Source organism: Calonectris borealis, unplaced genomic scaffold (genome assembly GCF_964195595.1).
Source record: "Calonectris borealis unplaced genomic scaffold, bCalBor7.hap1.2 HAP1_SCAFFOLD_337, whole genome shotgun sequence".
Classification (NCBI taxonomy): Eukaryota; Metazoa; Chordata; class Aves; order Procellariiformes; family Procellariidae; genus Calonectris; species Calonectris borealis.
In genome coordinates this window covers 1-16,444 of record NW_027441719.1, presented here as the reverse complement: position 1 = coordinate 16,444, position 16,444 = coordinate 1, and the positions used below count along the sequence as shown (strand labels likewise).

General features: G+C 34.4%; 1 protein-coding gene across 1 annotated transcript; it reads right to left on the bottom strand.

Moving 5' to 3' along the window:
* Positions 1-222: 222 nt before the first annotated feature.
* Positions 223-16,123, bottom strand: LOC142077618 (intraflagellar transport protein 80 homolog). The gene is made up of 6 exons (XM_075139543.1): positions 16,010-16,123; positions 13,662-13,730; positions 6,303-6,412; positions 5,661-5,750; positions 4,498-4,635; positions 223-1,704 (listed from the first exon to the last, which is right to left on the bottom strand). The coding sequence occupies exons 2-6, from the start codon at positions 13,687-13,689 to the stop codon at positions 1,612-1,614; spliced, it is 459 nt and encodes a 152-aa protein (XP_074995644.1). The 5' UTR covers positions 13,690-13,730; positions 16,010-16,123; the 3' UTR covers positions 223-1,611.
* Positions 16,124-16,444: the final 321 nt, after the last annotated feature.

Genomic DNA, 16,444 nt, shown 5'->3' with positions numbered 1-16,444 from the left:
TTAACAAGAAGAGCACAATTAATTTGGAAAATAACAACAACCAAAAATCAAATCAAACTGATCAATCCCCATTAAGGGTAAGGAAATCATTAATGGAAGAAAATCTAAAAGGCCTCCCCAAAACAAATGCATAAATACGTTCAGCATTATTAAAACATAAATTTTATGTCCATCTTTGCTAGCTTTTGCTGGCAATTCTTAAAGGATTAATTTGACCACCAAGCTTCACTTTAAAGTTTTTTATCAATTATCCTTCTACACTCTCCAAGGCACTGGGAAAGCAACCTGTCTTTGGAGCAGATGGGTACGGTCCATTTTCTAAGATACTTATGAGCGAGTGGAGTGGGGAGGGAGGAAATCAGTGAATTTTAGTCATTCTTACCATCTCTTACTGTGTAAATATTTTGACCTGATCAGTAATGTCAAGGGAAGCATGCAGAACCACAGGAAATAGCTTACATAAATGAACTTTTTAAGCACTGCCCTCCATCCAAGTGATTAGATTCTGAAAAGCTGTGAACAACAGGAAGGCTAAAGTCTATCTATCAATACATCCAGCTTTACATTTCAATATATATACTTCAAAATTAGTCTTAGCACTCTCTGCAGGATTAATGATCATGGACACTAAAGCAGACAACAAATGTCAACATTAAATATATTTTGTTTGGTATTCTGTAGGATAGCCATAATAATTTCTTTTAGATACATAATGCTATCAGAGCAAAAGTGTTTTTTAAATGAAGAAATAAAACTTCTAAAAGTTACTATTATACTCGTAGTCTTCTTTTTTAATATGAAGCTGCTAGAAAAAAGTATCCAGGTAGAAAGAGAAGAATAGTAGAAAAGAACATACACTAACAGAATTTAATTTAATTATGTCCCCAAACTGAACACATACGCTAGAGAAGAGTTAATGATATATATATATCGCCTGATGGCTCCCTGAGGAGTAATTTGCCAATACAGCTCCATTACATCAGACATAATAAAAATGTCTATGTTCACCAGTAAAAGCCAGGTCTGGTTCTCTTCAAACTCCATCACTCTGGCAGTATGTGAATCATTCTTCCTTTTCCCTCAATACTAGCAAAGCTAGCTCTTTAGTAACTATTTACATTTAATGTCAGGAAAGAAACTTTCATGAAAAATCATGACTTTTGAAGATAATAAATTATCATTGCTAGCTGCTAAACAGACAAAAGCATCTGGCACTAGCTACTGTACATGTCTGTTTCTTTAGGAGTGGAGTAATAAACCAGGTAAAGGAACCCTTAATTTTATGAAAAAATAAACCTATCTGCATTAAAATTTCAAACAAAGTCCACAAGCCTGTTCAATATTAAATGCTGATTAAAAAATTACTGGTTTTCAGCTAGCAGGAGTTGGAACCATAGTAAATTATATTACATAATAACTAGGCAAGAAAAACAGTAAAGCCCTGGGGATCAGAAACAAAAGCTGTATGCATACATGACAGCAGAAAAAGAAATCTAGTATTTTTCTTCCTTTTCCGCTGCACCAGTCTTTGCCACATTTAAGCATAAATCTATATTGAGTGCAAAATGCAATTTAGATTGTTGGCCTCACCCCCACAAAAGTATATTTATTTCAGTTTACCACTTGCTGATATAGCTCAGTGATCCCAGTACTCAGAAAGGAGATGGAAAGTGGTTGTGGAAGAAGAGGGCATGGTTTAAAGTGCTGTTTCGAGAAGAAAATACTAATGGTTAGTCTGATTGTTTAAATCAATATATGTTACATAATGTAGTCTAACACAGATGTAATTATACTAATATAAATTGCTTTATACAAATATGCCTTGTTTGCCTTCATCAAGTGAAATATGGTATCTGTATATAAACACTTCTACAACAGCATATTTATATGGAGAGACGGAAAGGCAACAGTCAGGTTAGATTACTGCTTTAATTACATTGTAAGTGAAGTTAAGTGGCATATTAAACGGAGAAAAATCTTCCTATCCACCTTGACTAGAAACAAAAGCTTTGAGGCAATCCTAAAGGACCCTTCTAAGGGAATCAGCAAGTATATCAGCAGACACCGACAGTCTGTGTATCAGTGTATCAGCAAGCGTATCAGTGCACCGACCTGGTAAAGATAATGACAAACTCCCACCCTCAATACCTAACATTAACCCAACCAGAAGAATGCCAGGGAGAGGGAAAGATGTCCCCACTGGTGACACAGCCACCTAACAACCATCTGCGTGTCCCATCGCTAACAGCTGAGGCATGAGCGCACAATCATTATGACTGTATGCATAGAGACAATTTATCCATTTGCTTCTGCAAAGAGAAATAGTATCCAATTCTGAACAAAACAGAGGCAGATAAATCTAACAATAAGATATATCTTCTTTTAAAAGAATCATTTCAATGATGAAAAACATTAAATGATGGAAATTGCAATCTGCTCTCCAGCCTTATACCAAAGAGACCGGAAATATCTTCTTTACTTCGTTATCTTTTATACCTACTTCAAAATCTTTTTTACCTATGTAAGTGGTACCCCAATCTTTTGCACAAGTTCGTACCTCAGGCTCCAACGCTACTCACTACTTTACTCTTCTGAACTTTCTAGTGTGTTTGTAACACACAGGTAATAAAAATCTCCTTAAAAATGTACTTATCAAAATAAAACAACTTTTTTCAAAATTTTTAATTCTTTCTGAAAGAAAATTGCATGTGAGTACTTTTGTTTTCCTTCAAGATAATTATAATCAAATTTTACTTATACAGATTAAGTAGCACTAGGATTTTTTCAAAGCAAGTAACAGGAAAAGGCACAGAAAATAGAAGCAATCCCTACTTTAAATTTAATGCCTAGCTTACACTTCTGTCAGCGAAGATCACTGAAACCAGAATCAGTACAGAAAGCAAAAAACGAAGACTCAGAGATCTTATCCTGCATGCCTCTTCTCATATAATTTTTAAAGGCTCTTCTTCACGAATGTAAAAATACCCGAAACACATAGTCCAAGTTCATGGTAAGGAGAACCATGCTTTACTGAAGATGCCCAAAAACACCACAGCAAACACTGTTTTCCCAGTCTGAGCAAAAGAACAACAAACGCAACAAGAAAAGAGGTACAGAATGGGACAATGAAAGTCCCAAACCAGCAAGGTTCGATGAAACACGAGTCTGGACAAAAAGTTGCAGAACCACAGGAAATCCACAGAGACAATCAGGTCAATCTGTGCTCTGGGCTAACTTACTTAGAATACCAATGAAGGCAGATGAAACTGCATTTAATTAATTTTAATTGGAAACCAAGTTGAAAAAAAACCTAGGTCATCAACAACAAACTGGCAGTAAAGCTTCAAGTTAGGGGGAAAAAAAAAAAAAAGGAGGAAAAAAGGGAAAAAAAGAGAAAAAAGGGGTAGAAAAGGGGGGGAAGGGGATAAAGGGGATAGGGAAAGAGGGAAAGAGGGAAAGAAAAAAGAAAAGAAAAAAGAAAAAAGAAGAAAGAAGAAAGAAGAAAGAAGAAAGAAGAAAGAAGAAAGAAGAAAGAAGAAAGAAGAAAGAAGAAAGAAGAAAGAAGAAAGAAGAAAGAAGAAAGAAGAAAGAAGAAAGAAGAAAGAAGAAAGAAAAAAGAAGAAAGAAGAAAGAAGAAAGAAGAAAGAAAAAAGAAAAAAGAAAAAAGAAAAAAAAGAAAAAAGAAAAAAAGAAAAAAGAAAAAAGAAAAAAGAAAAAAGAAAAAAGAAAAAAGAAAAAAGAAAAAAGAAAAAAGAAAAAAGAAAGAAAAAAGAAAAAAGAGAAAAGAAAGAAAAGAAAGAAAAAAAAGAAGAAGAGAAACAAAAGTATCTCCTTTAGGAGCCTTTTTCCTCTCACAACAGTTAAGAAGTAATAAAGATGCTCAGATGAGAGGATTAAAGTATGTCTTTAGCTTGAAAAACTGTGCCCTGTCTAGCCATCAGAAGTAGAAGCACGAATGTTCTCTTAGCTCCTCCTTTACTAATGCTTTTCTATCATTTCCAATGCCTGACAATTGCATTTTGTGATCTCACGAGATGTGCTTGTCAACTCCTAGTATTTTTTAAGAAAAAAAGCTAAATAATAAAAGCACAGGACATTGTTTTTCTACCTCCTTTTTTAAGATAGGTTATTGTTACACACTCCTTGCTTTTTATGGTTAATAACTGCATTTTATTATTGCCTTACAAGAGATGCTTGTAAACTCTTTGTGTTTTTAAGGAAAAAAGCTAAAAAATACACAGAAAAATTTAATGTCCTGAAAGGCAAAAGGTTATAAAAAAATTTTATCCAACTCAAAACATATTTAGAAGCGCAGCTAAGCAGATCACGGCGGCAATATCTTAATCAGATGCACCCAGTAGTAAGGTGCTGGAAATCATGTCTGGTTTTTGCTAATAAAAATACGCACCTGTACATGTATATCCTCAGGAATATTTACTGTCTTATCAATAAATTTGTACAATTCCACATCTGCTATTTCTCAGAGTTGTTACTTACCCCAGTTTTATCACATAGACGCAAAGTATGAAAAGACCCCACAGCAAATAATTCTCCATCCACAGTCCAGGCAACAGATGTTATAGGATATTCATGGGGCTGTGAGCTGTACAGTAGACGTCCATAACTGTCCCAAACCTTTCAAAAAAATTAAATATATATCAATATGAACATAGTTTGGGCGTACCTTTACTTATTCTAGAGCTATCATTTTCCCTCATGATCACAGAAGTTGCAGAAATATACTCTCTAAGTTATTTCAGTGCCTTTTTGTATAACTAGAAAAATCACATGTATTATAGTTCACTTTTCATTAAAGGTTGTTCCTAATCAATAGTGGTTTGTTTAATGCAACAGACTTCGCTTTGCTGCTATGGCAAATGTTATTTTATTCTGTATAAAATATTTCGAACTAATGAGTTTTGTTTCCTGCAAATTACTGTAAGTCTGTAAAATAACCACAAGGTTTATTCTGTTTGCACTCATCTCCCAACAATGCAAAGCACTTCTGCAAATTTCCAGACCAAAGAGATTTTCTCACTGATTGAAGCCAACAGAATACCAGAAAGCCAATTCAGAGAATGAAGTAATTTGATTTTAACACTTTAATAATTATTATATTTTTAATTTCTTAATTGTGTACATTTTTATCACAGCCATTGTACACTTAGAGAACCAACATATGATAGAATTAAAAATAAGTTCGTACTTAAGGGAAGGAACACAATATGTACTTTCCATTTTGGATACAGAATATTCTAACCAAAAAATTTCCTAAGGGATTCACTAACGCTCCTGTAATAGAAAAGAGTAGCTTTATCTCCTCTAATTTTATATGTCATTACCTTTTTCAGTATGTGTCATAGCTTATACTATTTCAAGTAATCTTTTCTATATTTCTACATATTTACCTTTCAGAGTTTGTTTCACTTTTATTTTATTCTGCCGTATTTTAAAAAAAAACCATTTCTAATTTTATGCTACAAGTCAGAGCGAGATGTATTTACGAATAATACAACTTAGGGTAACAAGTTTTTCTTGAAAACTGAAAGACTTCTCATTTAAATTTGAGCTTCCAAGTATTATTAAAATTAGAAAACATCAGAATGCCTAATACCTTTTTTGGTCATTTAGTCTCCCCTAGAAAGTTAACCACTACTCACCTTATATTTACAATCTTCACCTGCAGAAAGAATAAGATCATTAACTGAGTTCCAGTCAGTTTTTAAAATAAGTCCATCATGGGCTTTCCACTGAAATGGAAAAAAATAAATTAAACATAGATGCAACAAGTCTGACAACTTTTATTTTTAATATTTACCATTCATCATTTACTAGCATTCATACACTCCAATGTGTATCAGGCTTCCCCACAGTAAAAACGCATAGATGTCATCTCTTCTGCAGAAAAATAAATTAAATACGGCCTGAACAAGGCAGAATTAAAGCATAACAATCTGCACTAAGAGCATGTTCTAAACGATTGCTTCTGTACCTTTTCATAACAAATGAAAAGGGAAAGACTTCTGTATCTTTTTGCTTTTTCTTTATTTACAAAAAGCAAAATGCTTAATCACATGCCTGAAGAATATCCATAGCAGAAATTGTCAAAAATTTTTAGTTTAGAGAAATGAACAATCTCCTTATTCTCAAAAAAACTAAAAAAGGCGGGGAGGGGGGGAATGAGCAGTACAGATGCTGCATGGAAAATTTTAGCACAAACACTTTATGTTTGGCAAAACTCTAGATAACTGAAAAAAGTTTTTACATGGAAGTGTGAGACAACTGTAATGTATTAATGATACCTGCAAAACTTTAGCATTTGGCTGAAGAGGTTTAATAATCAGATGCTTCCCTGAAGTATAGAGAACTTTTTCAGAATCAGGTCCCCAGGCTACTGAGTACACTGGTGTTCCTGTAGATAGAAAGAAAGAAAAAAAACATTTCTACAACTTATCTGATCAAATTATGCAGAACTGCTATAGCCACTTCAAACTGGTTACTTAAAATCATACATCAAAAATTCAGGAGTGGGAGAAAGCCAAACTAGGGGCAACCATTTGTCCTCCACACTTGTCTGACTGCACTTACGGCCATGTTTTCTGGTTCACTTCATCTTTTAGACAGCCATAGGAACAGCAGTAAGAGACAGACACAATCCAGAAAGACAACTGTGAAGACTTTAGCTCATGCTGCATACCCTTCCAACACTCCTCAAGGAACTAAAAATACATAGGGTGAAGTCCTGGCACACTCACTTGAGTAAACCAGCAAACACCTACCACTTTCAATGGGACCGTTCTAAATTTAACTCTGAACTAATCAGCTCTATGCAAAACAAATTAATTGATGGCTTGTCCAATACTAGATCTGGGTTACTGAAAATGTGTATGACTTTACTATTGCTATAGGTATCTCCTTTACTCATATTGTACCTATCAATTTTTTCAATGCATCACTTAACTTTTAAGACCTACCCATTTTATTGCAAGGTCTGTCCCAGCAGACTCCAACTACATTTACCACTTACTTCTTCATTTCATGCTCTCTCTAAAACCACCTCTAGAAAAATTAAAATCACCAAATTTCTTCTTCTATTATAAGATTTCTTCTCCAGTCAAATCATCTTCCTAACTAGACAATTTTGTTTCTTCGGCTTCACTGAACCTCATGTATATACTCCCAATTGTTTTTGCTTCCCCACTCTTAAAATAAAAATAAAAATCTGACCAATTTATTCCAAGATATAGTTGAGCAAAGTAAGATGAGATTGTCCTTTGTACCTTTGGGTTGCCTTTCATCTTTAAGGTGCTTCCCTCTCACCTTGATGTACTGATTCCCTGGCTCATGGCTAACCGGGACGCTGCAAAGATTTATGTTGCCCTTTCCATTTGTACAATTTTCTCTCTTATATCAAACAAAGCCCTTCATGGCCAATTTACTTTTAAGGTCTATCACATCATGGCATTTTTCATTCAGTATTAAAATGTTAACCCTTCCCAACTGATCAGTCCACAAAGTCAGCCTTCAATGCTCAGCTGTCAAATCTTCAGATCTCTCTCGCTATCTGTTTAGTTTGTAGACACTTCCTACAAATACCTGCAAAAGCATTTCATGTTTACCTTGAAATCCCTGCAAACTTGTTTGCCAGAATACCTACAATATGATTAAACCCAATGCTGACTATGATGCTGACCAATACCTAATTTAAAACCAACAAATATTTGTATCAAAAGTAAGCCCAGCAAGTCAGGTAGATGGTCCACCATGCCACTACCTACCATTTTAATACTGTGTTTTTAATATTGCATCTTTCTCAAACCTAATTTTCTATTGCCATTTACCATGCTATTAATTTGTAAAACTTTTTATAAGTGAACAGTTTCACACAACTCCAGAAAATGAACAGCAATAGCTGCATTTTATATTTACTTCGTCTTTTATACTCTGATGCAATTTTATTCACAATTGTCACTTAAGAGATACAGAAAATCAACATGACAACAATCATCCTAATACTTATCAATAGACATCAGAAAATAGCTGTTTTCACCTACAATGGTGAGACTGAACACAAACATGGGTAGAAAAAACTTTGTATTGCACCTAAATTATTCTTTGTAAAGCGTTTAGGCTCCATGATTAAGCCTCTTAACAAAACATGTATTTTTGTTTTGCTGCACATATAAAAAACCAAACTCCCATACACAAGCAACTTACAAAACAAATGCCAACAAATAAAACTAGAAAGAGTGGCCCGCAGACTTCACAGATTTTTCCGAATTAATTGAAAACATTTTTTTGCAGATTGAAAACTTCAGGATGATGTATCTAGAATAAAGCTGACTGTTCCATTTTAAAAACATATTATCTTGCAGTTTTCAAATGACTTCTTTTGAAAATAGAAGAAAGTAAAAAATTACATGGAAAAAGCATCCAGGGAAAAAAAAAAAATCAGACTTGCCAACTATGCAAATATTTTCCATAGTACCTGACAGGATTAGTCTCCCCTGAAGAAGAATCAAAGTATTGCGCTACTTGCTTCCTTGCAAATAAAACTAAGAAAATTAACAGCATGTCCAAGCATTTATTTCTATCACAGCAAAAGCCCTGTAGCAATGGACAGCAAGTTTCAGCATTACAAGACGTGGAAACAGCGCATACGAAACTGCAAGGAGGGAGACTGTATAACAAGTCCCTGCCAGACCATTCTTTTTACTTTTTGTACAACGTGCTTCCATATCTTCTGAAATCGGAAAGAGAAGGCTTATTTCAGGCATCTGTTTTTCTCTAACAGACTTAATATTCTCACTGGCAGAAATGAGGCCTCTGAAGACATGATTCAATTGTCTAAACACAAGCACCTAAGGGATGCAAGGTACCTAGGGTACTCTAAGACACCCATGTGGAGCTTACAGATACAACGCAGGACCTGAAGGAGATCCATCTCCTTCTGGAATAGATTTGGAGGTTAGGCAGAATAGCCCAATGAACCTCAAATGGCACTAATGGCACACTTACATTAACACAGCTGAATGGTACCCCAAAAATTCAGTTTGAGAAATAAAAAAACTCAGAAAGAGCAACTGTTACAATGTCAGTGTTGGTATTTGACAACTTCAAAATTTTAGAAGAGGAAAATGGAAAGAAAGTCTCCTAAATTCTCAGAGATATGCACTTCTTAGGGAGTCATGTACATTTCAGCTGATAACTAAGTATCTAATTGATCAAATTAATTAAAATTTAGCAAATAAATCATTTTTTGTACATCTAGAATTTATGGTAATAAAAAACCCCAAAAGGCTTAAGAAATACTCTTACAGGGTAAAATTTTCAAAGACACTTCTGGCATATTAAGTTCCATTTCAAAAAATGACTCAGAAATATCTTTTTATGGGAATATTTTGATGAGATTTAGATACTTAAGCGATTGAACTGCTATATCAACTGTCCTAACATCATCTAATATCTTACCACTTAAGCCTTCAAATTTTCTTTCTGAAGAAAAAACTGATTTTATTGCAGCCACATCAATTCAGCACACTAAACTTGATTTGAGCTTCCAATATTCAAACTCTAAACTGAGACCTGGTGTCATTGCTCCTGCATATTTTTGTACTTTGTATGTTTTCTTTTAGGTAGGCATTTATTTTATGTTACTTAGAAATACAGAATGATGTAATTTTTTTTTTTTTTTAACTCGTCAACCATTATAGGAGACAACTCATAGAAACATACAACATATATTAAGTAAGTCTGGCACTAGCTATTTTCCTACTGGCAGCAATTTATGTTGAAAATGACATAAATTCTGTCACCAGCTGTACAGAAATTCTAAATAAACTAATTTTTGTCCTGCTCTAATGCTGATTTAACAATCAGAAGACTTTTATATTTAAACCAAATGTTTAACTTTTTTATGATGGCTGACTACTTAACCACAATTTCCAGGGCTTAACAGCAGGAGCTAAGTTAACTCATTTCCTTCTGCACTTAACAAGAACTTGGTTGGGAAAAGACTGCCAACACATTGCGTTGCTGTGGAAAGAAAAGTTCAGCAGAACAGGCAAACTGCAGCGAATTGCATTGGCGATAAACAGTTTTTAGGAAAAAATACTCTCTGAGAAAAGAAGTGAGAAAAGCAGAAAAGGTGAGATCTGAAGAAGGAACATCAGCATTAAGCATACAGGGTGGGCTTCTTCACATCTCAGTGCTCTACTAGCAGATGTTAATCCCCAATGAATCATTCCCGTGGCCAATGCATACAGCAGAGAAAGAGCGAGGGTTGAGTGCAGGAGTGACAGAGCAGTCACTCTGACACTTTCAGCCACAGCAGATACTTCGGTAATTATAACAGTAAGTCTGTGTGAGACTTTTTACTTTCACAGGAGTAGAAACATTAATTCAGACAATTTTATGTCTCTCTGTGGCAGCACAAAAAATAGGAGCTGCATTAGGAATACAGTTGTCCCTTAAAAGTAAGTTCCACTTCACAATAAACATGTTGTAATTAAACTGTTTACATTGCAACTGTTGTGATTTTGCTTCCATTAACCAAAAAGGCAACCTATACACCAAGTATTCATATTACTTCTTGGTGCTTACTCAGCATACTAGTCACTGGAAGCCCATCAGAAAGTCAGCAGGGCCAAAAGACAAGTACTCAAGAAAGATATGGTCTTAAGAGTACTAGATGACAAATTAAATTTGAAAGAAAGGTGACAGAAATCATCTGAAGAACTAGAAATCCATCTGAGGTAAACTGGTAGAATGTGGATAATGATGTTTAAATGATAAATAAGTGTCATATTCTTTTATAATGGGTCTGTGGATAATGATGTTTATATGATAAATAAGTGTCATATTCTTTTATAATGGGAAGTCATGACTTCACCAAGAATCAAAAAGCACATGGACAGCACTGACTTGTTGTGCACAATGTATGTGTATTTTCATAAAAGTTACGGTGATGTCCTTCACCAAATGCTCTTAAAGAAAGGAAGTTTTCATGGCACAAGAAATAAAGTCATCCTGTGGATTTAAAATACGACTTTCACGCAAGGAATTACTCCTGTCTTGACTAGAATTAGGGACACCAGAATAGTTACCAGGATCGAAGCAGGTGCTCTAGCAATGAAATGCTTAGGCTGGATCCATGAGACTTGCTTGCTTGCTTTCCCTGAAGATTCTCAGATCATGGAGTAAGAGTAAAGTTATCAGCAAAGCTGTCAGCTTCACTAGTGGGATAAGCTAAAGAAATTGCACTGCAGAACAATCTTGATTGTAGTGAGGAAGGCACAACTGCACTCTACTTCATTTTCAGGTTGACCAATACCTTTGACTCCGTAGAGGACTTCGAGGGTTAGAGAGCCAGTGGTTTACAAACCTCCGCAGTAGCAATTTTAGACAGACATTTCAAGAGAGGCTATGCAACTGTGGGCTCAGCACGGGTCCTGCTAACCAGATGTTTGGCCTGCGAAGGACTCAGTTAGCACAGGTGGCACCACTAACGCTGCAGACTTCACTCCAAACAATCTTAGTGTCAGAGCCTACAAAGCACTGTAAAAATTTGTGCATTTTCTTTCAAATGTGGACCTTCAATACATCCTATTCTTCACAGTTCTGTGGCCTCTCCAAAGGAACACAGACACTTGCAGCACAGCGTCATGCTGCAATGTATACATCACAGAATACACAGATAAATCCCGCTTTAAGCGTAATCATGTGAGTTACCAACATATACCAGAGACCCATGAAAAAATACTACCTCATCAAAATGTATCAGTACACCGTGTCTACTAGAAGCTCAAAGGATTGCAAATACAGCATTTTTTTAAAAAGATTTCAAGGAAAAGGAGGAAGAAAAGGAAGAATATTAAGATAATCTAAGGATGAAGAAATGAGATCAGGCTCAAAGAACAATGCAGCCATAACAGCAATGTTACAGCTCAAGGCTGAATGCAGTAGAGGCTACAGGGTCACACTAGCTTTATTCTATGCATCAGCATGATGGAAGGACATGCAACCAGAGCCCTCCATATAAGTACTGAAAAAGCTAAAAAAGGGAAAAATGTATGTTCATGTTTTTGTAGTGAATAAAAATCCGAAGATAGAATAGGCATGTGGACCATCATCCAAAGATAAGAGCCTGAAAATTTACTTCTAATACAAAGAGTGGAATGTTAGCAATGGTAATCCTTTCATTTCTCAGAGAGATGATAAAGGAAGTGAAAAACTAGCTCAAACATGATATACCTTTCTTAAACAACATAACAATTTCTGCAGAATCCTATCCTGATCCCAGGTATGTCAGTAGCTTACAGAGGGGTCTGTGGGAATCTGATTCTATAAATTTAAAGTTTAAAGGGTTTCTGAGCCTCACAGGATCTTAGCTTAAAACACAAATACAAAAAGACAATTATTCCATGGGGAGTCAACTGTACTTTTATACTGTACCAGAAACTCTAAGAAATCAATGAAAATTCAGCTTGCATATTTCAAACTAGAACATGTCTCTTACTCTGTAAGCTTCATCAAACCTCAGATAAGCACAGTTAAACATAAAAAAGCTTAAAACATATCAACTGAGAAATAGTGAAGTGTGTGCTTCAACTTTTTTTTTTCCAAAAATTATAGTTCAGTTGGCTTATCTTTGTACATTGTAAGCATGAAAAAACACTACATCTGAATATGAACTTCCTTAACAGAATTGAAATACATTTTACATTCACTCCTGTGGTTAAAATGCCTTCAACAGGTTGAAAGAATTTAGATAATTTGTTTTAGAAAGAGATAAGGGTCTGACATTTAACACAACCCCAGGTGCATGTGGTTTCTTAAAAAATGTCAAAAGGTCACATGATCTCAATGTATGAAGTCTGAAAAACAAAATCTAGCTCAGTATCTTCACCGAAATAGTACAAAAATGTTAGAAATTATGATTTAAAAAAACCAGTATTTTAAAAATATCAAACATCATCTGTATAAATATGTATTTGCAGCTTATACTGTTGTATTTTACAATAATGTCATTTTAAATTGACTTAAACAGCTGGAATGCTCTAGTATGCATAAAACTGTAGTTACAAAGCCAAGACCAAGCTTAGGTCTCCATGGCCCCAGTTCAACAAAGAACTGAAGCACAGGGATCATTTCACTTCAGTAGGACTGTTTGCATATACTAAATTAGTTACTGGGTTAAATAGATAGATGAACCAAGGGCTGTTAAGAATTTTAAAGTTCAGAGGAACTAACCTACACGCATTTCGCATCTTTCAAGCATTCTTGCAATGCTTTTAGAGATTTTTTTTTTTTTCAGTTTCACCATAAGATTCTGTGGTTTGGTATTAAAAGCTGGATTTTTTTATTTTTAATTCTTTAGCCTGTTCAGAATCCTTAGAGTGGAACTGAAACTATTGTCTAAAAATATTGCAATAATACTTTTAAATTGAAGAATTTTTTTTTTTTGTAAGAAGATAATTTTATTAAAAATCCAGTTACCCCTGTATTCAACTATGATTTAAATTTTATTTTAGTTCAGTTTATCTAGGCCTTAAGATCCTTAAACAAACATTTACTTCTAGATTTAGGGTCTGTTAATTAAATATATTTCATAATACCCCAAATTAAAAAGTTCTCATGGAACTTTAAGAAAATTAACTTACCTTGCTGAGCTAAAGTAGATCTCAGCATTCCACTTTTAGACCAGATTTTCACTTGGCCGTCTTCACCAACTGTAAAGTTATCACAGAAATCATCAACTTAAATGCAATAGTACGTCTAACAAACATGGCACTTGTATTTATCTAGGAAACACTAGAGTTAAAATAAGTCCAGGTCTTCTTACAGATAACTATTGCTTATGTAGTCTTCCTAACATGCAAACAGATAGTATATTATGGAAAAAAAATTCAAGACTGTTCTTCTGCTATTATCAACAAGTCTCTTCCTCTCCTGAAAATCCCTATCTGAAGCTGCTCCTGGGAAGAGAAAGTCCATCACTATTTAAGCATCCCAAGTTCTGTATTTTCTATTCGGCATTGCTAGTACTTTTCATCTATTTACAGTTCAATGGCCCAGAGGCTGATTAAATGAGTCTCTGAGGAGTCCGAAGAGAGTAGGAACAGATTTTATGTATTAAACTGGAGGCTTCACAGTTGATAAATGGTGAAACTGAAGATAACTGAAGGCTCCGTTTGGAAGGCTTAAATTTTATAACATTACTGTGTGTTACCAAGAAACTTAGTTTACTTATTAAAGATTAAGTTCTTATACACTATACAGCACAGTCAGATATGCATTAAGAACACAGATTTCCTAGTGTGCTATCATATTTAAAAAGTACAGCTCTGGGCCTTCATTAATGAGGAAAAAGGTGCACCTAAAAGCTTAATGCCATTCTTCCATTCAAAGGTAATTTACTTACCAGATTTCAGGTTTTTATATCTGGCTGATGTAGCTTTTAAGTGTTTAAAAAGTGTAAAAGAAATTTTAAAAATCTTATTTGTGCACATCTGATACTGTTAAAATAGAGCCATAAAGAATATTTTAACTGATACGGTATCATCAATGATTCACTATTCCTTAAAGTATAGTTGTGGTATAAGAGCAGTTGATCTTCTCGAGTACACTGTTTGGATATGGTGATGAATTCCCATACTCCCCATAAGTGTCATGCAGTCTTTTAAAAAAAAAAAAAAAAAAAAGATTGAAAAGGCAATTTTAGCTTTTTCTTTGGAGAAGTTCCTGAGGCAAATCTGTCTTTAAAAAGAACAATATTTCTATCCCTCTGGGATTTCAGAGGAACATGCCAGACAGAGTTCCTTGAAGCAGCATTTTAGAGTCAGACTGAGTCTGGAAACCAGCAGATCCAAAATTATCTTCAGTACTTCTGGACTGAGTTGGAATTTGTCCAAAGAAATCAGCTGTGCTAGATCAACAGGAGGCTGCAGAAAATTCTGACACCAACAGAAATCCCATAAAGGAGAAGTCTATCACAGTAAATTTAATTAGCTTCCCCTTAACATCAAGATAGAAGTTTTTGACAAAAATGCCAAAAGCAACTAATTACCAAAAGATTTAGGACAAAAAGACATGTAAAGATGCAGACACTGAGAGCTCACTCTCCCAGCCTCAGTAGAGAAGAGAGTTAGACTGCAGCTGGATCTACACCACTCCTAATAATTAAGAAAGAGAAGCACAGAAACATGCAAGATGCTCATGAGGCCTCAGTAAACTTTGCTGGATAAAAAACCCCAAATGTCATGTGCAGAGATATAAATGTACCAACTTAGCAACCTTTTTTTTGTAGCAGATACGAAAAAAAAATCAAATATTCTCCTTTATGAAGTACAGAACATCCACAAAAACCTCTAAGCACTGATATTAAAAACATTTACTTTCAAGTAAATAGGACAACATCTAATAAATAGGATCACTAAAAAAAATAAATGTTTTCACTAGATCTTCTATTAATTAAAATAGACAACATTCCTCTAAAACAGCATTAATCAAATAGTGGAAAATTAACTTCTATTAAAGAAGGTGATAATAACCCCAGTGATAATGAAGACATAAAAAAAGTAACTTATTATAGCTAACTTCATTTACATTGTTGATTTTGTGTTTCCATCTCCCCATTGTCACTAGGATTTCAAGCTAGATCAGTGTGTGAACACTTAATAGACTCAGTTTTATTCATTCAAATTCAATGTAACTACAATATAAACAATGAAATTTAGGATTACATCTTCTAAACATATGTCAAGGATTAAATTATTTTTCCAAAACATTCTATTGTGTTTATCCCATAAAATAAAGTACTTACATTCTACATATTTTATTGAATGCACTCACTTTTCATAAATTTTGTTTAATACTATATTTTTGTACCATTAAATTTCTTCATGGCATGTCAACTTTGTATATTAAAAAAAACCAAAAGGCTTTATTTTGAAGGAGCTCTTCTGTTATTTTGGTTTTCAAAACACTTCATTACTTTAAGAATGCTTACCTGTAACCAGTGCTGTTCCTTCGTAATTCCACCTTCCTGCAAGTACAGCTCCACAGTGTGCTTCTACACTTTTCTCTACTCTTCCTAACTTTGAAATCAAGTGGAACCTCCCTAAACAAAAGTTCAAGATACAAATAGTATATCTAATTTGGTGAAACGGTATTTACAACTGTAATGGTGTTATCTTTGTTAAAAATGCATACACAAAACAAGACAAGAAACCAACAACAACAAAAGAACAAAACATGCAATTATGTTGTTCACAGCTATGATTAGCCCAAACAAATGAGCTCTTGCAGAAGAACTACTTGTAAACCAGCTACAATGTTGTTTTTTTTTTTTTCTTTTTGGTATGCATAATCTTTGTTTTGCCTATTCATTTTTCTTATGTCCCTCTAAAGTTTGCGTGTTTCTCTGGGGACACAACTACCCGAT

Bases quoted from the DNA above. Each gene is read 5' to 3' on its own strand.
- LOC142077618 (XM_075139543.1), bottom strand. From the start codon at position 13,689: ATGCTGAGATCTACTTTAGCTCAGCAAG. The intron at 6,413-13,661 runs GTAAGTTAATTT...TTCTATCTACAG, and splicing joins ATCTACTTTAGCTCAGCAAG to GAACACCAGTGTACTCAGTA. The intron at 5,751-6,302 runs GTATCATTAATA...TTTCCATTTCAG, and splicing joins CAAATGCTAAAGTTTTGCAG to TGGAAAGCCCATGATGGACT.